This window comes from Drosophila miranda, chromosome XL (genome assembly GCF_003369915.1).
Source record: "Drosophila miranda strain MSH22 chromosome XL, D.miranda_PacBio2.1, whole genome shotgun sequence".
Classification (NCBI taxonomy): domain Eukaryota; kingdom Metazoa; phylum Arthropoda; class Insecta; order Diptera; family Drosophilidae; genus Drosophila; species Drosophila miranda.
The window spans coordinates 16,800,421-16,827,309 of NC_046673.1; the positions used below are offsets into that span (position 1 = coordinate 16,800,421).

At 46.9% G+C, this 26,889-nt stretch overlaps 2 protein-coding genes and 2 non-coding genes across 5 annotated transcripts in view; all 4 read right to left on the reverse strand.

Moving 5' to 3' along the window:
- The window catches only part of LOC108160864, a 48,804-nt gene extending 23,796 nt beyond the window's left edge, over positions 1 to 25,008 (reverse strand). The window contains exons 1-2 of the mRNA XM_017295129.2: positions 24,298 to 25,008; positions 12,825 to 13,156 (exon numbers count right to left, since the gene is read on the reverse strand). Coding sequence (XP_017150618.1) covers positions 12,825 to 13,145 — 321 coding nt within the window. The 5' untranslated portion in view covers positions 13,146 to 13,156; positions 24,298 to 25,008. The remainder of the gene's footprint in view (positions 1 to 12,824; positions 13,157 to 24,297) is intronic.
- LOC108160885 (xenotropic and polytropic retrovirus receptor 1) lies at positions 2,649 to 5,680 on the reverse strand. Of its 2 annotated transcripts, none has more exons than XM_017295157.2 (5): positions 5,510 to 5,680; positions 4,739 to 5,435; positions 3,953 to 4,663; positions 3,590 to 3,890; positions 2,649 to 3,528 (listed from the first exon to the last, which is right to left on the reverse strand). In XM_017295157.2, the coding sequence occupies exons 1-5, from the start codon at positions 5,576 to 5,578 to the stop codon at positions 3,324 to 3,326; spliced, it is 1,983 nt and encodes a 660-aa protein (XP_017150646.1). In that variant the 5' UTR covers positions 5,579 to 5,680; the 3' UTR covers positions 2,649 to 3,323. The 2 variants fall into 2 exon arrangements, with proteins under 2 accessions (XP_017150646.1, XP_033241992.1); XM_033386101.1 differs by having other exon boundaries at positions 2,649 to 3,531.
- Positions 5,973 to 6,044, reverse strand: Trnap-cgg. Its single transcript has one exon. It is a non-coding gene; the product is annotated as a tRNA-Pro (tRNA).
- On the reverse strand, positions 15,586 to 15,657 carry Trnaq-cug. The gene has a single exon. It is a non-coding gene; the product is annotated as a tRNA-Gln (tRNA).
- Positions 25,009 to 26,889: the final 1,881 nt, after the last annotated feature.

The following is a 26,889-nucleotide window of genomic DNA, read 5'->3' on the forward strand; positions in this document are numbered from 1 at the left end:
TCCCCACTTTCTGCAAATGGAACCATCTGCTTTTGCAGGACTTAGCGATCTACTGAAATACTTGGCAGCTGAAACTGAAAACTAAAAAACTGGCGACTGACGTCCGAGGACTGAGGACTGAAGACCCGAACAAGAAACACCGAAAAGGGGCAGCTGGCTTTCAGTCGAAACTTTCAAAAGTGATACTCGTACGAGCCTTGGGCAGGAGAATGGAGAACTTGGCTTAGAACTTGGCTGCCAGCCAATTTATGTGCACAAATTAACAAGCCCAAAGAGAGAGAGACGTGTAGAGAAAGGGTAGAGACAGAGAGAGAGTCGGAGTTAAAAGAAAAAAACGGCAGCAGAAAGGCAATCAAAAGGCTGCCACATAAATTTATGAGCTGCGTCAGGCCAAATCCCCGCTGCGGCCAAGAAGTTCGCGATAAAGCTCCCAAGGGGCAGCCGCGGAGAGGCAGGAACAGGCGCGTGCTGTTCCATAAAAGGGGTACGAGGCAAGCAGCAGCAGGGATCATTCCGCGCGCTCATAAAACATGAAACCAGGAAAAGGAGCCAACTCCAAGAAACTGGTTTTCTGTTTTCTGTTTGTTGTTTGTTGTTTGCTGTTCGGCTTGCCCCCTGCATTTGTGTGCAACTGGCAGTGGCCCCTGCCTCTGCCCTGCTCCCTGCTCCACAGATCCTGCTGCAGCTCCTTGGCTAAATTTAGCACGAGCCTGGCTCTCAGCTGGCTGAAAGGGCCAACGACTCAGCCAGGTCCGAAAAAGACTTTTGGACTTTGTACGCTCGTCTTTTCCTCTGTTTTCCCCCTGTTTCCCTGTCGACTGTTTGTTGTCTGATGTGGCTACCCTTTCCAGAGGGTGCTATGATTATGCAACGCTAAAAGAAGTCCTCCTTCTTGACTATATCGAAGCGATGGCTCCGTAAGGATATATCCTAATCCTTTCCTGTTCGTGGCTGTTTACGCGCCATTTGCCAGCCCAACATGGAGGCTATCTATATGGAAACTGGCCTCTGAGGGTTGCCCCAGCCATGAACCAAATGGTCGAAGGGTTTCCCTTGAAAGGCATACCTTTTCAACATAGTTTTCCCCTTTTTACCTAGCTTTTCTATAGCTTCTGCCAAGTTCTCTCGGAAGTCTGGGAGCAACCCTCTCTGGCTGAACTGGGCCCCGAAGTAGTTTGGGCCTTGTTTGGCCAGTTGCCTGTTGGCAGTCCGTCGCCTTATTGGCAAGACGCGACTCGATTTGGCTGGTATCGCATTGGGATTTGTTTGTTTGTTTGGGCTCCATCAGTGGGGCTGTTCTTTGCTTGTTTGCTTTCGCCTTTTGGTTTGTTTGTTTGTCTATTCGGTCTGGTTTTGGCGCGTGTGCAACTGTACCAAGATCGTGCCACATCGGCCGCATGGACCCGCGCACACGAGCATAGTACTGCACTCATGTTGCAGCTTAATTGACACAGCAGCAGCAGCATCGGTGGCAGCGGCAGCAGCAGCATCGGTGGCAGTGGCAATTAATAATAGCAACAGGCTCATTCTCTGCCTTTCTCCTTCCGTCCTGGCCTCTCTCTTTCGCTCTCTGTCTACCCGTCTCCTTTCCACTGGAGCGTTGGGGTCTGGCGTCTGTTGTCGCATAAATTGCTGTTGTCATTACCCGCAACGGCAGCAACAGCAACTGCAACTGCAACTGCAACATCAAGGAGTCAATGGCAAATTTATGTTTGACTCGTGCCCAGGCCTGCGACTGAAAGAAAAACATAACTCGAGTGAAAGATACGTTAACTGGATAACTGGCTGGCTCTCCTGTTTGTGCAGTCATCGTCATCGTCAGCGGCACTCATCATCATCGTAAACAATGATGCAGACTGATTGCCCAGCTCCCCCTCCCCCTCCCCTCCCTTGCCCCGTTTCCAGGGTTCCCAAAACGAGGCCAGGAATGCGCTCGGGAGGGAAGATCAAATTACCAGGAGACAGGGAGATGCGCAGAGTCTGGGGGAGTTCTTTGGTAGTCATCCCTTTGTACTCCCGGAATGTCTCGGGATAATTGCTAATCCGATTTCAGACTAATGCGATAATGCTCGAGTGCACGACTCACTGATGGGATTGGGCAAAGGCCCCAACAAAAGGCTGGCTTACGGGTTTCTAAGGGTCTTAGCCCTGACACAAATGGAGGATAAGTCTATCAGATCCATCTGGGACTTAAAAAAGATGTCATTGGGTTCCTTAAATAATTAAAAACTTTCCTTTTGTCAAAAAAAAGACTCCAAAATAATCCCCATAAAGAATGAACGTATGAATCCAGTCTGTGTCCTCCCTTGGAGGAGCTACACTGACAGAAAAATGTCATCGTAAAAGGAAAAACACTTAAATTTAAAATAAATATTCGGGTTTTAAATGTCTTTAAACCACTTAAAAATACATCTATTAAATGAATTTTGAATTTCATTGAAATATATTTATTTTAAAAATTAATTTTAATTTTCAAATTAATTAAATTTATAGCCAATCTCGGCGACTTTAATCCTCTACGGTTTGTAGTTTTTGTGGCTTAAAGATAATATATTTTTGTGGCTAAAACCAAAGAATGAACTTTTATAAGGAAATATCTTGGGCCGTAAATAATTTTTTTTTATAAAAAGAAAACTCTTGCCTTTCTTTGTCGCCTTTTTTCGAAAGAATTTTGCAGTATAAATTTATTTAGGAATTTTGCAAGCTTTTTTTGTGAAACAGAAACAACAACAAAAGTTAGTCATAAATTAGAGAAGCGTTCTGTTGGCTTTCTCCAGGCCGGCTCCAGAAGGCTTTCCCCGACAGCCCCGACAGCCCCCACTAATTACTTCGGTAATCAAAGCTCAATGCGAGTCAATTAGATGATTGTCCCACAAGCAGGGGATCCGTGCGATCGGGCGAACGCAATGAGGATCTCCTGGATGCGCCCGAATGACCGCAGCGGAGACACATCGGGGGAGGGGGAGGGGCGGGAGCTGGGGATCTGGGGAGCTGCTTTTGGGTGCAGCTGGTGGACCGGTTTGGCGCGTGCCCGATCCGATCCGATCCAATCCGATCTCCCCCCTCCCTCCCTCCTTCTCTCGCTCTCGCTCTTCAGGCCTGCTTCATACCTCTCTCTCTCTGTTGCTCTCCTTGCCTTTTCTTTTTTTGCACAAACGAATTAATTAAAGATGATGACGGAGATGCAGAGGGCCATTAGCATTAACGGACACAGCTGGGACTCCAGGGAGAGCGAGAGGGCGAGAGAGAGAGGGGGGTGGGGGAGAGAAGAAACGACAGCGCGTGGCATGATCAGTGGCAGCTGCCACATACGAGTAACCGCTCTAGAAGTACTCCTTGCCAAGTCGAGTGCGTTCGTCCGGCTTGTGCCTGCGATTGGACACCCCATCGGACTCGTCCATCATCGACTCGAGCATGCGCTCCTGCCGCGGATTGAGGGCTGCCAGATGGATGTCCCTGATGGCCCGGAACTTGCCGCAGTTGTACAGATGCTCGTTCTCCAATCGAAGGTAGTTCCAGATGAACCGCCTGCTGGATGGATGGGCTTGGCAGGGAGCATACAAGGGAGTCGCAGGGCCGCCACACTCACCGCGTGATCTCGAGGAGACTGGCGAGGGTCTTGGTGTTGTAGGGCGACATCAGTTCGTGGTGGTGGAGCGCAAACTCGATCACCCAGAACCAGCGCAGCAGCAGGTTCTCGACGATCACAAAGTAGTAGAAGGCCGGCGGATAGACGAGCTTCTCCCGCAGGAAGATTTGCTTGCCCTTCCAGATCCGGAACAGGCCAAAGTCCTTGATCACGTCCCACAGAAAGCAGTACAGGGTGGACACGACGGAGGCGGCCAGCAGGAGCCACGTGTACGGATTGACGAACGTGTTCGCGTACCGATCTGCGGGGAGGCAAGTGGGGTATCAGTGGGGCTGGGATCGTGGCTGGGTATGTGGCGCACACCATCCGTGCGAGCGCGCAGCGTCGAGAAGAGCACCACGAAGAAGGTCGTCGAGTACTTCCCGGAATTGAGGAGGTAGCTGATGGACTTGGAGCCGCTGTCCCGGAACCGGCGCAGGCACTGCGCGAGCCGAAACCAGGCGGGCAGGCAGGAGATGACCGGCACCAGCACGTCCGTGCTCAGGTACGGGGGCACCGGCTGCCCCCGCAGCCAGGAGTAGGCGTAGAACCGCACGATGTAGTAGTGGTCCACGATGCAGGTCAACAGCGAGTTCAGCTGATCGCCCATCCAGAAGTCGGCGAAGCCCACGTAGTGCAGCGGGGCTGTCATCACGCGCCCCAACAGCTTCATCGTCCACCAGCGCGCCGGCCAGTTCATGATCGGCAGCGGCACCACCAGCAGCAGCATCATGATCAGGATCAGGGCCAGTGGGAAGACGAACGGATCGGCCACATGGAAATGGCCGTGATAGAGAAAGCCGAGCATCGAGAGGGTCCACAGTATGCCGAAGGTGCAGGCGATCTCCAGGAAGGTGGCCGGCTGCAGGTGGCTGCGCGGATCGATCTCGAAGATCAGCACATGGTTGACGCCGAACCGCTGCCAGCCGGTCACATTGGCCGCCATAAAGAAGTTGAAGATCACCCAGGTGAAGGGACCCCTGTAGAGGCTCATGAACGCCAGGATGTTGCCCTGCAACGGCGGTCGCCGCCAGTCTAGAAGGGATAGAAGGGATTCCAGTGATAGAGGGGACTCCCCTTCGATTCGAGACATCTCATAGGGCCACCTACAGCTGATCAGCGTCGCCACGAAGAGCATCACGAACATGCCCAGGGCGAGGCCGGCCCGGAAGACCATCTGCGCCGGCGTGGGCTGGCCCAGGGGCGGTACTCGCAGCTTGTTCATCGCCTGCGCTCGGTCCCCAGCCGCCAGATAGAACGTGTACAGGTCCTCCACCTCGATGACCATGCGCTGGAGGGAGCGATGATCCGTGAAGGCCGCCTGCGGAATATAACGCTGGAACCAGTCCGCACCAGCTGAGGACTTCAGATACTTGTCGTACTTCTTGCAGATCTTGCGGAAGCCCGTCTCGTTGAGGGACTGAAAATTCTGGAGCAGCACAAGGCTGAGATAGAACTCGCTGTAGGCGGTCCGTAGCTGCCGCTGGGTCATCATCTTACGGCTGCCCGAGGTGTTGACCGGCTCCGGTCGCACCTGCTCCGTCCGCTGGGAGCCCAGCGATGTGAGGCTGGCCGTGTGGCCTGGCACCCGGGCGGTGGCCAGCAGCTGCAGCTTGAGCGTGGCATGCTTGCGACGCGCCTCCGCCAGCTTCTCCATGAAGAAGTTGTTCACGCGCTCCAGCTCGTTCCGGCACTCGGAGAAGAATGCCTCCTCGAAGGCCTGATAGTAGGCCGCGGTCGCGTACTCCTGCGACGTGTCCGAGGCGCGGGCAGCATCCACGCCCTGCTTGATCATCGTCTTCAGATCCTGCAGATTCGAGATTCGAGATTCGAGTTTCGGATGGGGACTGGCCAGCAAAACTGGACAAAGCAGCTGCTCACCGTGTATCGCATGTACTGCTGTCGCCATTCGATGGTCAGGTGCGTCTCAAAGGTCTTGCCAAACTTCATCTTGGGGGGCGTGTGCCCCACAAGCGGCGCAGGAGGCGTCCCAGCTCTATGCCAAGAGCTAGCTGAGACAGTTTCAAATCGTCGGTTGCTACAAATTCTGACATTCTTCTCCAAAGTAACTCAACGCCCAGCTCCGAACCTGGCTGGATGAGTGACCCATGGAGGGAGGCCCCTTGGAGGCCCAATTGTGAGTCACTTTCCCGTTCACACGCTGTGCAAATTGTTTCAGCGACGCTCTGCCGACGGTGACTCAGAGAGCACTTTTCGCGATGGCTTCCCGTTTGGGTGAACCAAACCGAGGCGACAGCGATTGTGGCCGCTGATTAAAAACCAACAAAAATAAGAACAATACCAAAGAAAAAAAAAAAGTAAAAAAAAAATTTATACACTTGTCGGGCTCGTCCGGGAGTTGAACCCGGGACCTCTCGCACCCGAAGCGAGAATCATACCACTAGACCAACGAGCCTATATGTTGACGATCTACAAATATGCGAACAAGAATGAACTCTAGGGTAGAGCCGGCAAATTTTAGCACTGCCACAACTGCGAATTTGTATCATATTTCTTTGACCAGGCGGAAGGGGGGGTCGTCTTCCCCTCACCAGCTAAAAATAGTTGAGTAGTGAATATTACCAATTGCAAATACATCGAAAACAGATCTATAAAAGGCGAAGAAAGCCAAGAATTATGCACACTTTTGGGTCTTCCAAAGGGGCACTCGACGGTGACGAGAATGACGATGACTTCGGTGAGTGAGCAGCCGCCTACGACAGAGTCCCGCTACCCAGAACAGACATGCCACAATATACCAACATATGTATGTGGCAACCGCAAAGAGAAGAAGTTCCAGCATTACGCAACGGTTTTGTCGCTGGGCGCCAGAGTTGCCAGATCGCCTGCAGGTCCACGGCCACGACATTAGCGGCAACAATCAATTTGTAAAAGCTTTTTCTCAGTTTATAAATCTTTAAACGCTCGGATTGAGGTCGCAGGGTTGCGCCCCCTTGTGACGTGGAATTCGTAATTAATTAGGGGCCAGGGCGCGGCCTGGGGCTAGACAAATTCGTTTCGACCGAATAAATCTGATCTGATGGCCTGGAGTGCAGTTATCCCCTTAGATGTCCCGCTGGAACCACAGCCTCGCTCGAGATCTGGTCTTCTCCTTTCGCGCCAAGGGGGCACTTTTCGCAATCAATCGATTAGAGGGGAAGATCACTTCCTTCTGGCATTGTGTGGCGCCAAAACGGAAGCAGCACAGAGCCGTGTTGGGGCTGGAAAACATCCGACTGGGGCTGGGCCCCCCCCCCCACCTATGGGGGACTTCCGTTTTGATTGAGACAACTGCAAATTAGCAATTGGATATTGGCTCTTGGATCTCGTCACCATAATCACGGCTAGAACCCAGGCAGTCTCTTGTGCAACTTCCGTGCTCCACTTGTGGCACTTGTGGCACTTGCTGCACTTGTGGAAATTGGTGGAAATTATGGCATCGCTTATATATATAATTATAAATGTCAGTGCCTCGGCAATTGGCATGTGTAATTGGCTAATTGAATCCAATTGCCGCATCTATCGATCTCAAGCTGGATGGCCGTGGAGCAGAGCCCACATCCGATACGGGGCAAGCATCATTCATCTTTCTTGGGAGAGCAGATCCCATGCTCATTAATCATCGGATTTCCCTCAAAAGCATTCCCATAAGCCTCTTGCCCTGACTCACAATCCCTTCGCCCTACCAGGGTGGTCCATGCGCTCCCATAATCTACGCTTAGCTCTTTCTGTGGGTGGCTGGCTAATGGCCCCACAAACACACAAAGAGACCACACATCAAAGTCTTCCCAGGCCACAGGCACACACCCAGCGGGAAATGCAGCCTCGGGGCAGGCAACAAGTGCATCACCGAAATTCCATCTAGAATGTGGAGCATTAGAGCCCAGCCCAGAAGCTGGCCACAGTTGATCGAAAGAGGAATTCATCTTCAAGGCGAAAACCTGTTCGGATAGAAATTGATATAGAAATGGAAATGGAAAATCGCCAAAGAGCCGCAAAAAAGGCACAGGAAATGGGCATTCTTTGGCCCCTGCAATAGCAATAACCATTACGATTATCACCGAAAAAAAAACAAAAAAAAAAAAAGAAAACAAAACACAAACAAACAAGTATAAAAGAGAATTTCTAATCTTGCCGACGTTTCTGTGGCTTTCACCTTTTTGAGGCTCGATCTTCCGAGGCCGAGTGTGATTTTTGGGTCTGGGTTCGGGTCTAAAATTGTCTCTGTGTTCAGGCCCAACCACGGAAATGTAAATGCCGTGTAAATACAAAGCGGCGAGCGGACTAATTGAAAATGCAACATGAATGGGGCAACGGAAGTGTAGCGCCCATTCCAATCCAATCCAGTCCTGGCCAATCAAACCAATTCGATTCGTATCGATTTTGGTTGCCCGGTGATTGATTGTGTCTCAATTAGGGGCAAATTGCTCGGCCCCAGCGGACACCACACTATCCCTAATGAGAGAAGATGCCAATTTTGTGGCTAATGAGGATCCATTGACATGCATTTGGATACATTTTAAAGTCAACAAAGGTGGGAGATTGAGTCTGAAGAGGAGAGTCTGAAATAATAGAAAATGAAGCCCTATAAATCTCCAGAAAAGCGGATTGGAGTTCTCCTTTGAACTCTTGAAGCCTTTTACATTTCAATAATACAAAATGTACTTGAAAGCATCTTTTTATAGATTCTGCCACGCAGTAGCACAGTGGTCATTGGCAATTGCTCAGGTAAAACAAAAAGCCCCCAAAAACGACAAAAATTTATTCAAATTCGGTAATTGTGTCCGGCAAAGTCTTGGTCATGATGTGTCTGTCTATCTGTCGCTCTGTGTGTGAAATTTTGGTCAGCATCATGGCCAGCGGTTGTGTTTTTTCAGGGCCAAAAAAGCGAATGTTGTGGCGGTGGTTGGGCTGGGGGCTGGGAATGGGGGATACACCCGCATTTCGAATGCCCGGCCAAGCGTCTTCAATCTTGTTTCGGTAATTGTAGAAACAGCAACGACAACAACGACAAAAACAACATCATGTTAGGCCATTCGAAAGTTGTTCATGGTGGTTGTTGGCTGTTGGCTGTCCATGTTCAATGAACCTTTTAAACTGTTACCATTTCTTGTGGCTGTTGCTGGCTGCCTTGTGGCAAGTTCGAGTTCGTGCCTTGAGTCTTTTGTTCGTGTCGAACGCTCATGGAAATTGAATTTTCGTCTCTCTGGAAACGGCAACGGTAGCCCAAATGGAGAGTGTTTTCCGGGCTGAACCTTTTTCAATTGATGTCTCAATTAGTCGCCAGTAGGGTCTCGTCTGCTGGGTGAGAACGGCCACTGTTCTGGGCTCTGATTGCAATCCCATTTGGAGCTACATACTTTGTTGATCTCATGAATATTTATCGAGTGTCTCCGAATGGGTTTTTGTGGCCAGCTCTGATTGCGACTTCCTTTCGGGCAGGGAATGGATGGGGACTAGAGAATCCAGCAGCGGATAAATGAATCAAAGGAGCTCTGCCATTAGAATGAATCACTTAGTGAAACGAAAAGAACTCAAACACGTGTCAGAAAGTATAGCGGCAAGGGCCGCGGCTCACAACGTTACCGCTCTTAAGAATTTTGGGTATAATTTCAACTCTTCCTTATTTTATTACTATTCAGATTAGTATTACTTTCAGTTTATCAACGAAAAGTCCAGCTTAATGCCGAACCCAGTACGACAGAATTAGGTAATTACAGAATATTTCTCATGGTATCTCTGTTCTTCATGTTCTTCACATGATTCTGGTGAGAAGTCGAGGCCAACACTTCGTCCATTTTCGTAAACTTTCCAAGGGCTCGCCCTCCTCACAGAGAATACATGAATCTGCACACATTGCAGCTGGTAAAAAGATCAAAATAAATTCTCATTGCCCTATAATTCGGCAATTATTTTGCAAAAACCAAGGCTTTCGCACGGAAGTGGCATTCAATTTCTACTCAGATTTCAGCGATAGTTGCGGCCATATAACATATTGATGAGAAATTCCGAAAAATGTCTTTTCAAATATAATTATGGCTATAATTATGGGTAAATATTTTTGTAGTTTTTTTCTTCTTAATTTAATTTAAAAAATATAATTTTCCTCTTTGAGGAACTTGAATTAAGAATCAACTTTCTTATAGAAGAAATATATACCACTGCTGACGAATAGGAACTCAATCTGATCTTAAGCAAACCGATAACTCTCATCATTACCCAGATTTAAAGGATGTATCTCCATCTTGTATCTTTCTTAAAGAAAAACTAGACATAGATCAACCTATAATGATGGTAAAACAAGGAACAGTAACAAAAAACACAATATACGAGTATAGTATCGTATTCTTGACTTTCATTCTCACTTGACTCTCACGAGGGATGTCTTTTACCAAAGCCAAGCCCCGACTCTTACAAAATAAAGTCGGATATGTATAGTACATACGCCTAAACTTAAGCGATGTACATACATGTGTACATACAGCCAGGCCCTGACCAGACAAAGTAACAGTAGGAAGAAGGGCCGGGAAGGGCCCGTTGAAGACGTCCAACTCTATGTCAGGGCAAGAGCTCTCAAAGGAGTCTACGATACACGTCTTGGTTATTTCACAGGCAACTCCGTCAGGCGGAACCGACTTGACTTGACTTGAAACAACTTTTTGTTCTGCCAAGTTGGCTTATTTTTTGGCAGCTGCTTTGACTGCAGGTGTATTACACACACATATATGTATGTGTGTATATGGTGGCTGTGTGTTTGGGGCCATCTTTGGCACGCACTTGGCTGGGCCAAAAGTCTGGGCCAAAAGTCTGCTTTTTTCTCACACTCTTAATGACAGCCAATCATCATTTGCTTTCGGCCATAAATATCAAATTCATATTAGCTGCCAACCAAGCAGAACCCTCCCTCCCCACCCCTCCTTAACCACTCTGGTACTCCCCCCTTTTCAGCCTTCTTTCTGGACATGCCGTTTGTTTGGCTTATCGTGTGAACTAATCTAAGGGGAGTAGCTGCTCCCGGCTCCCGGCTCTGAGTCCGAGTCGTAGTCGTAGCTGTGAAATGATGTGCGAGTCTATGAGCATAATATATGTACCTATCAGACGAGTCCCACTCCCCGCTCCACCTGTTTTGTGGGCTCGTATCATGGTCTGATCCGATTGTTGACCATCTCGGGGCACTCCATTGAAATTGAAGCCCAGGAAAATGGTGCGACTGCTACTTTATTACACTCTGCGCTTAAGACGAGGGCCCAAGACCCGTAGACCAAGTGGTTGGATGGCTTATTCTGCTTCTTTAGTTTTTTGTCGCCGAGTCGCCGAGTCTCCGAGGGTCTTTCGTTGCAGTTGAGTGCCCCTGCCCTGCCCCTGCCCCTGCCTCTTGCCTCTTGAGTCCATCTCTCCAGCTCTGACTTTGTGGCAAAAGAAACACATTAAAAGCATATCAAGTGAAATCATCAGCGTGTTCTCAGCTGCAGCGGAAGTCTTGGCCAAAAGAAACTGTTCACTGTTGCCCCTGGAAAAATTTGTTTATGTCAAAACAATCGACAGTCACAGTTCAATAAAAGAGGGTTCGACACTCAAAACAATCAAATGACATTGTGCGTATAGGCCGCAGAGTAGTAGGCAGATCGGCAGATCGGCGGTGGCAGGGCTGAGAGCAAACAATGAAACCGTAGACGAATCTGAGGCTGGCAACTGTCAACAGATGTTGGCCTGGGCTTGGCCCACGCCGATTTGGCCACATTTGATTGCCATTGTCTCGTGTTGAGTGCCACCGAGGGTACATACGCTCAGAGACTCGTTTGGAGAGGGAACAGGCCTCCTCAGTACAGTAGAAGTACCGAAGCAATCGTCTGCTCTGCATTTTGAGAGACACGATTAAGGGTACTCCTTCCTGTAGCGCAAGAGCTCTGTCCTGCGTCCATTACAACCAAATACAGGGTAGCCCCCATTGAGGCACGTATCATTTTTCACCATGCCACGCCCTTGTCGGTCATGTATGTGGCGCAATTGAAACAAGCGTTTTCGAGAGACTCGTGTGTAAGAAATAAAATCGAAATAAGAGCACATGCCGTCCGTGCAATTAGTTTAATGTTAGTGGCCGCACCTAGGCCTCGCCTTTGCCAGCTTCCAGCTCGGGTCTCAGCTCCCCAGCTTCCACTCCACCTCCAACGATCCCACTTGGGAGGGGGGCTATGGCGGCTATGGGGACTACTGTATCTTGTTATATGTGAGTCATGGTGATTGAGATTTATTCAATCGATAATTGAGCGTTGCGATGACTAAAGGCAATCTCCCAACGATAACCGAATGCGATGCAAATCTGCGGAGAGAGCGAGAGAGAGCGTCTGAAGATGGGAACCTGTTTAGACAGTTGATCGATTCCATTCATATCAATCAAGATCAATCAATTCTACGTGTAATTTTCGATTTTAACAATTCCGAACAATCAAAGAACTCTATATTTTTGTAGGATTGATATCATTTGTTATCGTCACAAATGCAGCTATCGATTATTTTGATGATCCAAAGATATGAAGCTTACCCTTCTATTGGCACTATCGAACTATATTTCAAAGTCATAGTGGATTGGTAACTTCATCTATGATGTTGTACCTATGGGAAAGGGGAACCTACAAGGGACCCTACAATACACAGTACTACCAGCTCCATCCCATTTCTTGTTGCAATCGGACTAATTGTTGTATGAATTTCTACTTTTGCATAATTTCCTAGCCGTAGCCCCATTCTCCCCAATCATTAATATACAAATTTATGTTTATTAAGAGTTGCTCACAAAATGTATGCAACTGGGTGGCGCTTCCTCCTCCAACAGGGTCCCTTGTCCCTCCCCCTCCCCAAAGAAGAACAATTGGCCATGTGAAAAAAAACCCGTGGATCTGTTCCTCGGGAGTGTTTAGAGCAGAGTGAAGTCTGTAGAGAGTACGTGCGGTGGCGACTGTGTAGAGACTGTGGGTGGGTTGGCGCCTTATAAGGCGCAGCTCCATTGTGGGACCTGCTCCACAAAGTTGAGCAGACAATTAACACAATTTCCAAGCCCGAAGGCTGCCCCAAGTATCGATGCGAGGCCAAGCAAAGGTCAAGGGTGTGCAGATCGGTTAGGGGAAAACCACAGTTTGGTGGCATTTGAGATGTCTCAAACACAACCATTGACTCAAAGTAAAGACCTATGACCTACCTGCACTGCACAGTTGAGGAAGCAGTTATTTTGGCCGGGTCCGTTGAGCAGACCCTTCGAGGACGGCTCCAGGCAGGCCGATGTGAGGCTGTTGGGGGCCCGCAGCAGCTCCAGTAGTCGACTGCGCTCCGCTCCATTGGCCACGGAGCCGGCGGCGAATGGCTTTGGCGCCGCCTGGCCATACACACTCTGTGCGCCCATTTGATGCGGCGTGGGCGTGGCAGGTGTGGCCAGGCGATACAGTGCCACTGTGCTACTGGGCACAGCATTGAGGGGCGTGGTCGTAGTACTGGCCATTCTGCGGCGACCGGTGGCTGACATTCGGGTGGGATCTGAAAGAGCCAGAGGGGGGGCAAGTATTAGAGAAAAGCATTCCAAAGACATTGATTAGACATTCTAAATGGATTGATGGATTCGTACATGTACTATAAGTTTGCCTATAAGAGTTATGGATATAAGGATAAGGATATAAGAGAGTAAGCAAAGCGATTGCTAAGGAATCAGCCTTCAAGCAGATGCGTTGACTTTTGGGCTTAGAAATACACTGAGCGAAAAATGGCATAGTACAAGAAACTCCCCCATATCTAAATTAAATATTCATTTTTTAATAGCAAGAACAGGGAAATTCAATAGATTTTATATATGTATTAAACAATTTTCCAATCTTTAAATTAAATATTTCAACTTAAATTTAAATGAAATATTTGTTTTTTTTATAGCTATAACAGGGAAATTAAAAAGAATTCATTTCTTTAAAGTAAATATATTTATTTTCATTTAAGGAAACATATTTAATCTTAATATGAAAAGATTGTGTTTATAAGATAAATATATTTAGATGAATATTTCATGGTAATCTCAAAATGTAAATGAAAACGTTTAATATTTACACTCTCGGGGCAATATAAAATATACATATACATATATATTTAAATACAATATATAAATATATTTTTTTAAATTTATGTATATTTATTAATTTAAATTTATTAATATTTATTAATTTTTTTTCTTTGGTGTAACCATTCGTGGCTATTCAGAGCTTTTTTTTATACCCGATACTCAAAATGAGTATTGGGGTATATTAGATTTGTGGTAAAAGTGGATGTGTGTAACGTCCAGAAGGAATCGTTTCCGACCCCATAAAGTATACATATATATTCTTGATCAGCATCAATAGCCGAATCGATTGAGCCCTGTCTGTCTGTCTGTCTGTCCGTCTGTCCGTCTGTCCGTCCCCTTCAGCGCCTAGTGCTCAAAGACTATAAGAGCTAGAGCAACGATGTTTTGGATCCAGACTTCTGTGATATGTCACTGCTACAAAAATATTTCAAAACTTCGCCCCGCCCACTTCCGCCCCCACAAAGGACGAAAATCTGTGGCATCCACAATTTTAAAGATATGAGAAAACCAAAAACGTAGAATTGTAGAGAATGACCATATCTTTAAGACTGCGGAATCTGAATTGGATCGTATTATTATTATAGCCAGCATCAAGAAAACAATTTTATTTTTTCTCGCCCTGTCTCTCTTTAACACACACGTGGCATAGGTGGCTTTGCTTAGAGTAAAACATTAGCGCCTAGATCTCAGAGACTATAAAAGCTAGAGCAACCAAACTTGGTATCCACACTCCTAATATATCGGACCGAGACGAGTTTGTTTCAAAATTTCGCCACACCCCCTTCCGCCCCCGCAAAGGACGAAAATCTGGGGATATTCAAAAATCTCAGAGACTTTTAAGGCTAGAGGAACCAAATTTGGTATTCGCACTCCAGTTAGATCTTACTATAAAACGTGTATCTCAAAATTTCGCCCCACCCCCTTCCGCCCACACAAAGGACGAAAATCTGTTGCATTCACAATATTGCACATACGAGAAAACTAAAAACGCAGAATCATAGATAATGACCATATCTATCAGATTGCTGAATCTGGATCAGATCAGATCATTTTTATAGCCAATAGGAACAAATCAATTTTCAGTGGCTACGCAGCGCCCGACGTCACGCTCAGACTGATTTTCTGTCTCTCTCGCACGCACTCTTTGTCGTGTCGTTCAATATTAGCGGCGTCTGCCGGAGGAGAGCCATACTGACTAAGTATAGGGTATAACTGTAGAGTTGCGGTGTCCGCAGCAACTCACAACGCTCCCCCTCGTTTAAATACTTGAAATCTGGATATAAAATATTTGTAGACTTATAGATAGATTATAGCTCTTCCAACTTCGCCTACGATCTGTCCGGGTCCGCCTCGAAGCGGGGGAAAGTCGCCTCCAAGAGCAAAGCCGCTGTCCGCTCCCCGAATGCCACCGAATGACGAATGCCGCGTGCGTAGAGTAAAATTTGTGTCACTTGGATGCCAACAGACGGACGGACGGACGGACGGACGGACGGACGTACAGACGGACGGACGGACGTACAGACGGACGGTCGGTAGAGCGGAAATGGCCAACTGGGATTATGCAACCGCTAATTGCAGGCCAGCCGTCGTCATTTCATTCGCAATTCATTCATCAAATTGCACGAATGAATCGTGCACAGTTTTATTTTCATGTTTTTTTTATTTCTTGTTTATTTTTCTTGTCCGTCCGTCTGCAATGCGAGCAGAAAGACTTGAGCAACCCGCTCAGAGCGCTGACAGCGAAAAACTTTCTCAGGTACTCTCTAACATGTACATATGTATGTACATATGTACATAAAATGTGCAGACGGGCAAAAAAAAGGAAGAGAAATATAAAAAAATACAAGTGGCTTGTGAAAGGTTCCACCGAGATTTGAACTCGGATCGCAGGATTCAGAGTCCTGAGTGCTAACCGTTACACCATGGAACCCACTGAACGACACAGCTTTTATATGATATTCGAAGAGTCCAGAGTCCAGAGACCAGGCTTGGTATCTATTTTAAGACAATGGAATAGTTGGTTTAAATGTTCCACAATGCACTACTACCAGTTTATTAAATATAAAATATACTTTAGAATTCCGAAAAGCATGTAAATTTCTAGCAAATATTTCCCCTCCTCCCAATATATGTGGAGTGGCATTCCCTGCACGTACAGTCATTCCTTTAAATATTCCCTGCGATTAATATTAGTTTCCAGAAAATACCCTATGTGGTTCTAGCCAATTTCCAATTCCAAACACAAATCCATTCGATACATTTTTCTTTGAAATGTACGATTTTCCCGATTCGATTGCCCTCGATTCCCAGAATTATATTTGTGTTTTTCCAATTATCCACAGAGGGGAAAGAGTGAATAAACGAATGACTTTTATGCTAATTGTTAAATGGCCCAAAACGTTGCTAATTGATTAATGCTGCCACAGGGCACTGCTGCACCGATGCACCGCTGCCTCAGCTGCAACACTGGCTGGCTCTCCACCTTCGACACCGTCCAGGTTAATTAACATAATCGGCCCGAGCACCTGCAACTGCGACTGCAACAAAAGAACAACTGCTTTGCATATTAATCGAGCTTGGCCCCAGAGCCAGAGCTGGCAGAGGAGCCTCGTGGATTCGATTGGAGTGAGAGAGAGAGAGAGAGAGAGGATGGGCGGGGATGGAATGGAATGGAATGGGATAGGTGAGGCATTTCAATTGCTGTTGCGTGAAATGCCACAATTTGTGGCATGATATGATCCAATCAACATTCGCCATCGTCTGGCTGTCAATTCAATTTCTGGACATACAACATCATAAATGTTGATAAACTTCATCATTTTCCACTCTTCTGGCTCTTTTTTTGGAAAGCCTAATTTAGAAATTCTTCTGAAATTGCAAGAAAACTGGACCCGATCGGACACGAGACTGCAAGAAAAGGCAACAGCTTTAGGAAATCTGACAGACAGACCCATTGCTCATCGAATAAACTGTACTCGTACACGATTTTGATAGCGTTTAAATGAGTAATGTTGAAATAAATGAACTGACTAATTGCAAAGTTTGATTGGATTTGATACAAAGTCACAAAAGTTCTGCTCTCGGCAAAAGAAATCGTTTCAAAAGGCAGCTTAAGAGCCCTGCCAGACATAGGCATTGAACGGCTCAATCTATTCTTCTGTGGAGCTGTGGGTTCTCGCTACTCGCTATCTCCCTACTCGGCAGAGCATACTCGCCGTACCCTCTCCTTAGGAGTATATATTGTACCAACTGCAACGCAACTCACGCAATGCTCTTTGGGTTTCTTTTCGAAATTGGATTTTGCATAGAGACGAAGGCACTTTCTCTTCGTATGATAGAGGGTGAGGGAGATGGGCCACACACAGTGTGCACTGCCTGGTCACGCACTCGAATTTTTGCGACAATTACTCGGACTTCAGGCTAATGAGCTCTGGTCACTCATTAAGTTCTGGCCTGTATGCGCACGAGTACGAGTAGACCGGCCCAAGCTGGCGCCAGCAACTGATTCTTCCCTCTGGCCAGGTCCAGAGCAGAGCCAAGAGTGGTTTGGACTCAAGTTGAGTGGATTGACCTCGCCGGAAAAACGTGACATAATGCAAATCACACGGCAACCAAGCAGATAGTGGCCCACGGTGTGCTTGCCCACAAAATGATTTGGTTTTTGACTGGATTCAGGGTGCAGGGGCAGGCGGGAGGGCATGCGAGTGTTGTGTGGGGGTCACCAGGTAAATGGGAACGCAAAACTTGGATATAAACCTTTTGAGTAGTGATATCATGCCACAGAAATAGAGAACCAACCATCATAGGCCTATTAAGCGAATAATCGAAATACTATCGGTTCCCTTAGAAACTTCTATAATTTGTTCAAAAGATCAACCGAAATCAAGTCTCTTCGTCTTTGCTTGTAGTCCTAATAATAGTCCTATCCTATAAATGACCCATTTATTACCAGTCCAGCCCACACGCTATTTATCGATTAATCGGTGGCCAATCGAAAACGCAGCAAATGGTGGGGCGATTGGTCATGGCAAGAAAACGGATTTCGTGCAGTATTAGACCAATTTCGATCAACTGCTGGTAACGGGGGGGTGGGCTAGAGACTTTCTTCACTGCCACAGATTGTGGCAACCTCCTGGCCCATACGCCAGTCCCCGGTGCCCGGTGCCTCCCAATGCCAGCCGCCAGACCACAGCCATGACTCTGCATGACTGACAATTACAATAGCTCAATCAAGTACCCAGCCACCTGCTTTAGTTTTGTGGCTTGTGGCCCCAGTCCTAGTCTCGAGCGCCATCCCCATTTCAATGCCCACCTCCTCCTTTCAATGATCGAGCCTCAATTGCTCTAGAAACTATGCCAAGAATGTTGAGCACCTGTTGGCATCATTTCTGGCACGACAGCAGTTGCAGTTGCAGTTGCAGCAGGCAAACGAGTGGCTTGTCTCCGACCCTGAGAAATCAATGCAGTTTCTTCTCAGTCTTTGTTATACGCTTTCCGACGGTACTCGTACAATGGTGTTTTCCATATGTACACGTATGTACATACTTCTAAATAGGATCACTACTCTTTCTCGGGTATACATGTTTCCCCTCTTTAAACCTTCACTTTATACTTTTCTTCCATAAAAATCAATCATCAGACCTGCTCCCATTGGAATGATCTTTGTGGGCTCTTGGATATTTGGACCAAATTCTGTTGGGTAGGGTATGCAACGATTCGGTTCGACTGCGCTGTAGCTGGGCTATGAATGAAACGCTTGAACGTGTCGTAGCTTGAAGCCTCCAATTGACCAGCTGCTGGTGTGTTTCTGGGGGGGGAGGGTTGCGGTGCGGTGGGAACGAGAGCGCAAGACATTGTCCCTCTTTGGTTTTTGTATTTAATTTGACAATTTAACGTTTATGTATTGAAACGCTTCGGCGATAGCCGCCCCCGCACTGATGTGGGCGAACCGAGACGATCTGCTCACGAAGGTATATTCGAACAAAGTGAGAGAGAGATTCCCGCTCTCTGGAGCTGTTCGTTGCTCTCGCTGCCGAACATGTCGCGACGCATTCCGACTGCACTTAAAGGTGCGCGCGGGGGCATTCCCAATCGTCGCGCATCAAATCGGAGAGCGGAGTGCGGTGGTCCGACCGCGATTGGACGCGCAAGAGCATGCGCTAAGGCGACGGCAGCTGCGCAGTTTAATTGCAAAAGAAGGAGAAGAATGCAAGCTTCCACCAGACACTGATGGACTAGGGAATACTGTGGAAGTGGAGGTGGAGGAGAGAAAAGTCCAAGCAACCTATAAAATATGGATCAGCTGATTTAATGCCATTTTATGGTATATTTGGGGCTCTACTCATTGGCCTTGTGGATGCAAGAATCACTGAAACAATGTATTTCTTTCTACGAAGGCATACTCTCCAAAGACTGAACCACCCCTGGAAGACGCTACAAGAAGCCACAAAGCCACAGCGGCCGCCGCAATCAAGAAAAATGGGCGTCTTTGTGCGGAAAATTTTTAAGAGTGGCCACGGAGCAGGGCATCACGGGAGAGAAAGAGGGCGAGAGAGAGAGGCTGTACCATGGAGAACTGCCGAGACAATGGCTGATTGTGACTGACAGCATAATTTATAGTTTCGCGATTTGAACTGCGTCACCAGCGTTTGAGCATTTGACTCTTTTGCCGACAAACACGAGTACCGTGCCCCGTGCCCCGTGCCCCGCCCAAGCTCCATCAAAGTCCCAGCTGCGCGAAGACGATGCGTCCACTCTGGTGTAAGGAACAGTGCCCAATCGAATGGAAACTAAGCATTGTGTGTGGCATCCAGCGAAGCCCTCCCTGACCACAGCACTCATAACTGACAGCGGTGGTCATCTCCGGCTTCATCTCCGACTAGGTCCATCATTTCCATCTCCATATCCATTATCATCATCACTGAGGTATGCAAATTGGTTATTGGCCAGGCCTAGGCCTATCAGATGTAGGCTTCATTAGCGAATCGACCCCAGCAGTTCGTGGTGGCTGCCATTAGCAACACCTCCGACCAGTTAATTATACCACCGGCTATAAATCCACGTTAGATGCGTTTAACAAGATCCAGTCAAAGATACAGATACAGACACATCGAAATACACAGAAAGAGATTGATTTTTGGTGGGCGTGATATGTAAATTTCACGCATAATAATTTTGACAAACGCAACTCCATTCCCAGTCGAACGAAAAACACCACAAAATTCCGCACGTAAATAAAAAAGATAGAGAAAAAGAGTTAAGAAAAAAAAAAAACTACTTTAAGATACACAAACGCCTTGCCTTGTTCTCTCAACGTTTTTTTTTTTTTTTTTTGGTTTTTTGTCTTATATTTTGTGGCTTTTAGCCACGTGCTGATCTCGCTCCGCTCTCTCTCCTGCTCCACCTAGGCGAGTAGTCTCGATATGGCCCGGTCTGTCTGTTCAGACGGTTTTATTTTATGGAAATTAACATTTTTTAATGGGTTTCTTTTTTCAGGCCATGCCCAGACACACGCACACAGGCACACACATTAATTGTTTGTCGGAAAGTCATGTCATGCCGCATATTCTCGCCAGATATCCTACTACTAGTGGCCATAGTTTTCTCCAGGCCCGGTTACCCTAATCATGGTCTGCTGCAACTGCTGCACAGGTTGCGTGCGTGTTGCATTTTGGGGGAAATCGTACGTCTATCGATCTGGACAGGTTTCGGAGCTGACCGAAGAGCGTTTAACGGTGTTTCCCAAGGCGGGGCTGGGGTGAAAGCGCTGCAGACACCAGGCTGGTTATACATATGGGGGGACACCGTCTATTCTGGCGGTTCAAAGATATGGTTTTACAACCTCGAAACAGAACCTTGTCTTGAGGGATAGTAAATAGCATCTGTCTGACTTTCGATTTAATTAAACTCAACATTTATCTTTAACATATCTTTGCAAAAACTTTCAGAATCTTTTGTGCGCGCAATACACTAAATTCTGCGTTTAACAGCACTAAATTGTGCGCTCAACAGCACTGAATTGTGGATGGGAAAATGTGACAAAAGTTTTCGAAAACGGAAGCACCTAAAAACGAAACGTTTTGGCTGAAAAATGCGGCCTGCCTCATTGATTCGAATTTATACTAAATATCAGAACTACCAATTACCTTTTTTTTCGATATCAAACAGTTAGAGTTCCTTGGAATACATAACAAATGAAATGGCGGCTTAGATCGACTGTTGCAATAGCAACTGATGGACCGTACATGGCCTAGAGTCTAGACATACATATGTGGACACGAAATTGGATACCCCTCCGATGATGCAAATCAACGCGTCCGCAGATCGCAGAGATTCAATCAATCAGAAACACAAAGAGCATGCTCAAGCAAAACCGAACCGAAAATGTGGAAAAATCCTCCAACGGAAAAGTCAATGATAATGACGATAATGATAATAACAGTGCTAATAATGATAATGATTGCTGCCACATGCGAAGCGGGCTCAAGGCGTATCAAATTTTCGACAACTCTAACGGAAAATCCTCAATTAGTTTACGATTTTGAATGGAAGAGGCAAGGGGGAAGAGGCAAGAGGGAAGATGTGAGACCTGACATGTGGGAAACCAAAGACCGTGGCCACTTGAGACCAAAAATTGAACATTTTGTTGTTGGGGAAAATGCAGTTCAAGAGGTTGCCGGACAAGTGCACTGGATTGCATTACATTTGGGACGGCTGCCACAAGGATCCGCAAGCCAAAAACCAGCCAACGGCTGGTATCTCCATCAATCAATCCGCAATTTAAAATCGATTAAAAAAGAAACCACGAAAAGAGTCTGGCCAAAAAGGAGAGCCGGCTGGTCGGGCTCCTGTCACGGCCACTAGTTGCCCATTTTGGTGTCTTAGTTGAGATGTTGTTGAAATTTGAATGCCCCAAGCCCCAAAGCGGGGCAAGCTCGGAACACAAGAGCCCAAACACGCAACGTCAACGAAAATCGAACATAATTACAGGCCCCCAAAAATGGAATGATGGCAGAGATACATCAGAACAGCAGAACCCCAGAACGGGGAGTTACGGCTCTGACTCGTCTTGAGTTGGGTTCTTTTACCACTCCACATCCATTCGATTCCATTCCCCGTTCCGCCGCCCACAACAACAGAACCGATCGGTTCAAGGGGAGAGTCGGGTGGGAGGATTACATGGCAAGATGACAAATGGTTGATGGAACCGCCATCCGCAGATAGATGGAGATAGAGTCAGAGACATAGATATGGTTATGGCTATGGCTATGGCTATGGCAGTGGCAATGGCTGTGGCGGTGGCTATGGTGCGATGTGAATGGCAAGAGCGGGCCGAATGAAGCCAAGACAATGCCTGGGACACAGCGGCACAGCAGGTTCAATGACAGCCCAAGATAATCATCTTCAACACTATTATAATTCATTAAAATTTTGTCGTTTCGCGTTCTTCGTTCGGAGTGAAGTTTTCTGGATCCAGTAAGAGTAGGAAAGAGAATAATTTATGGGTGTGCCTCTTCAGAGCAATATTGATATTGAAGCTGTGAAACTAACATAATTCTAGATCTACATATATTTCGCCTTGTAAAAAACGAGAAAGAGGGAAAACAGAAATGTAGCGTTCAATGATCTGTCGGTCCCAGAAGTTCTCTTTACAAAAAAACAAGGCAGTCCTAAGTTGGAGTACATTACGAGTATGCCTGCACATGTGCTGCAACATACAAAGATCTGTTTATTGTTTACGAATGGCGAGCACCCCCGGGATCTGTGCGGGATCGTTTTTAGCTGCCCAGGCACGTGCCCTGCCCCTGCCACAATCGGCTGCCCTGGCCGCCTTCGTTGCAATTTGGAGAACGTTGATTTAGGGGCAAACGAAAGTCGATAGCCAGGAGGGGGGGAGGCCCGGCATGATGGGAAGCACGTCTCGGTGCACTCGATATCGTTTTTTGTTTATATTTTATAGGCCATTTGTAGGGCGGGAACTGAAGACATTGGAATGGAATTCCAATTGGTTAGGAATCAAAAGTTCCTGCTCATGTTCTTTATTCCAAGTCACTTAAGTGGCAGCCAGGGGGCCCAAAAGGGGGCACTGAGAAGAGACAGGTTCATATATCGAGAGAACTTTTGTTTGTTTTCCATCCACTTTTAGCAGTTCCCGAATATAGATACGAGAGTATAGTAGAAGAGTCAAGAGAAAGCTATTCTCAACGACGGAAAGGATGTAAAATGCTTGGCAGATTCTTTCTGTTTTTCTCTTGCAATTTATTTTCCCCAGCTCAACCCTTTGTTCGCCTTCTTTCTCCCCACTTTCTTCTCTTTCTCTTGTTGGGCTATTTCTAAGTTCTGACATTGGGTCAACCCAGAGTCTGAGTCAAACTCGAATGAGTCTCACGCAATTTGCTTCGAACAATTGCTAAATTGACATTCACTTGTACGAGTATGTATCTGTATCTGTATCTGTACATGTATCTTTAGCTATATTTCTGTATGTGTCTGGCTGCTTGCTCCAATTAGAAAAAAAAACCCACCATAAACTCTAAAAAAATGTGTGCAAATTTTGTCTGAAGAAAATTTCGTTACATCCTAGACGACGCTGAAAAAATACCCAATTGGCTAATGGCTATTAATTACATGGCAGCTCTGCCAGCAGCTTCTTCGACCGACCAGCCCCTCCCTTCCGCGGCCTCTTTCACAGGCCCCCACCCCACTCTGGCTACAAGTTTTGCTCACTGCAATGGCAATTAACAATCTTTTGGCGGCGACAACATTTAACGGGACTTTATCGAACGCATCGATTACCGGAGCAGACCTCTACGCATCCAAAGGCGCTGCCACTGGCAGGTGAAAACCAACTCAACGCAAATTTTACGCAATTGGGGACAGCAGTCGCTGCCGCTGCCGCTGCCGCTGCCGCTGCTCGGGGAGAGTCCAACCCTCAGAGATCTAATAGCCGAACGAGACGAGAGCCATCAATCAGTTCCCGGTGTTTTTATACCGAGATATGTCAAATATATCACGTACAAAATGTTGCATGCACAACTCTGGTGTACGATCGTATCGCTTGAAAAGCGCTGACCCCGAAACCCCAAAAAAATATATTGGCAGAGAAGCCACACCGCAAACATTGCACAAAAAGTGTGTCCAAAAACCAACCAAGAACTGGCCAAATCAGTGTGCCCAAAAAGAGCATTGCGAGGCCTTCGGAAGCCATGAATCTGTATCTGTCTCTGGTTGCCATTTTTTTGTATTTTACGCATCTGAAGGTTTTCACCAAAATGATTAAGTTTGAACAGAACTCAAATGACTCCATGTTTTCCTCTGGCCATCCTTGATCCTAAATGATTGTAGTGTAGATTTCAAAGTGTAGAGCTACTGCATAATAAAACATGAATCCATTGATCTCTGATCGATTCCCATTCCACTTGTAGTCTTTGGGTATTCTCTTTTCTATGGAACACATTCCCCCGACCACGCTACGATCACTGGTTGATTGATTGATCTTGTTTCCTCCATGATCGGTTTATCCCAGGTGATCTTTGCCCCATCCAAATATCGCTATACGATATTCACTTACCTCTTTACACCTGAAGTGAGGATGATGCTGGAGCTGATGTTGATGCTAATGCTGATGCTGAGGTCGAAGATGATGACGAAGATGGGGCTTGGCTTGATACTAGATGCAACAAGTGCGGTTTCATTTTGTTCACGCCAGTTGACCGGAAGTTTTGGCTGGCCGCAACACAGGATATGGATATCAGGGTATTAAGTTTATTAAGCCCTGTCGTCTTCACTCACACACGCACAATGCACACCCAACGAAAGGGCGGGGATGGAGGGCCCAGACATTGGGGGCTTCGGCCTCGTCTGTTGGCCAATGTTGGGGGGCTACTTTTCACACGCTTTCACTCGAACAAAAAACACCAACAAACTTTCAGCTGCTGGGGATTCAGGTTTGCCGCACAGCCACAATAATCGCTGATAAAACGATGCCAATGGTTAATTGTTGTTTGACGTTGGTCGATGGCCGATAGCCGATAGCCGATCAAACAGTTTGTCGTTCTGCGAATCCAAAACACCCAAAACAAACAGACAAAATATCTTCACTATCAACAAAAGATTCAAGTGCACAAACGCAAACAAAACCACAAGAAGAAAACACAAACACGCGCGCACAGCACACCCTCAAGACGTGAGATATGACGACAAAAATAATGTTGCCACAGCGCCAGTGAACACAAAGTCAAAGCAACCGCTAGAAGCCGACAGCAGGCCGACGTCCGATCATTTTTGAGTCCGAAATGGAAATAACCTGATCTCAACTAAACCATAAACACCGCAACACGGCAGACTAAAATTTGTCGTGTTTCTTTGCCGACTTGTACGGTCACACTGGCGCACGATCGGCTACCCTGAAAGTATGCCACAGAATAGGTTGGCCAATTTCACGGAGCTTGCCGTCAGGGGCCGCTGACACTTATCTGTAACTGCGAGTCGACTTACTTCACCTGTCTCAACTCTTACTAGGCAACTCTGAACCTGCAGTTGCAACGCGCCAAACAACTACATAATATCGACAAAGCTTTGATTAAAACGAGACTCTGCATTTATAACCGATACTCAGTCAAGGAAGCTAGTGAAGTAAAATGAATTCAATAATTTAGCTTCGTCGCTTTGCAAAAATGTTTTAAGTTTTTCAGTATTTTATATATTTTAACTTCTGTGAACTTTTTTTCCGCTCTGGCTTATCGATGCAGACCTTTTTTCGTGACTGGTTTCCTCGGCAGGTGTCTCTGTTTGTATTTACATAAATATGTAGTTGCAGTGTAGCGGAAGTGTAGTTACCATGTATACCATTTCAGCTTCAATTTCCATTTATGCGCGCGAAATTTTAAATAAATGCGCAGATTTAATAAATAAGCTCGTATCCTTTGGAAAGTATTGGCCGTTATCGTCAATTGGATTAGATCGTTGATTGTCGTTTGAAGGCCATAACCAAGCTGACAAGTGCACCCCAGCACATTTTCTACGAGCTTTATTGCTTTTGGCCACATCTGGTCGTGGCTTATGGGGGTGGCAAATGCAACATAAACCTTTTTGGCAAATCTTTATGAGTTCTTTCAGTTGGGGGGACTGTCTTTGACAGTTGGGGGAATACTTTTTCTGCTTGCTTTTTGGGCTTCTGTCCGTTTTATGGCTTCAACGGCTTGTTGCCTTTTTGAGTTTCTAGACAATTTGCTGTCAGCACATGGCACCATTACCCGCCCCAACCCCCCGCCCCAAGGCACCGCCCATGACCATTTGCGGGATGGATGAATGGCTGGGACTCTGCTTGGGTCAGCGTCTCGGCCACGCACTCATTATCACTCGTTTTATTTTCACGCATTGTTCTGCCCGGCGCACGGCCCACAAAAGCGCAGAGAAGAATGGAGAAAACTTGATGAGGCTGCGTGTCCTTTGATTATGCCATCGCCATCTCTTTGCCGCTTGGCAATGTTTCGTCATTATGGGTGCTCGTAAACATTGATGACAGCCGGGGGGCAGCTGCTGGCGATGCAGTCATGGTACGCCCTCCAGAGTCCTGCCATTGATTGATTCTTAGTTTCGGCTACAGTTTCATTTTTGTGATTTAAAATGACTCTCCGAGGAGGGCCCATAAAACTGAGGGAGGCTGTGGTATAAGACAACTTAGTTTGCCTTTGAGGACTACCAACACCCAGCCCTGACCATGAGAGTGGCCCTCACTGTCAAAGCTACACATCCCCACCCCCCACCTCACTCTCAGCCATCAGTCGGCGTTTGCCGGCAATCGCTGTCATTAATCAAACTGGCAACAGTAAACGCTCTCCCCATTCTACGCTGTCCACTGTGCCAACTTCATCAACAAAAGCTTCTCCTTTTGGGTCTTTATTGCATTTGTCACCGCACGACGGACGACACAAGTGGCAGGAGGAGTGGGACCCAAGTGTCGACCCAAGCCTGGGTGTAAGAAATAAACGGGACCAAGATGGAGATGGTGAGAAAAGACACACATTGTCTGTGGCTGGAGGATGGGTGGCTGGTCAGCAAGGTCAGTCGATGAGCAGTCACAGCATAATTAGCCGACAGGCGCTGTCTAACGTCTAACGACCGTTGAAAATGTTTGTTGGGTGTACGGAAAGGGTGTTTA

What these genes read in the sequence shown, in the direction of transcription:
- LOC108160885 (XM_033386101.1), bottom strand. Translation starts at nt 5,578, where the DNA reads ATGAAGTTTGGCAAGACCTTTGAGACGCACCTGACCATCGAATGGCGA. An exon ending in GCTGCGCGCTCGCACGGATG is followed by an intron (nt 3,891 to 3,952) that starts GTGTGCGCCACA and finishes GCCTCCCCGCAG; the next exon opens with ATCGGTACGCGAACACGTTC. An exon ending in AGTCTCCTCGAGATCACGCG is followed by an intron (nt 3,532 to 3,589) that starts GTGAGTGTGGCG and finishes CCATCCATCCAG; the next exon opens with CAGGCGGTTCATCTGGAACT.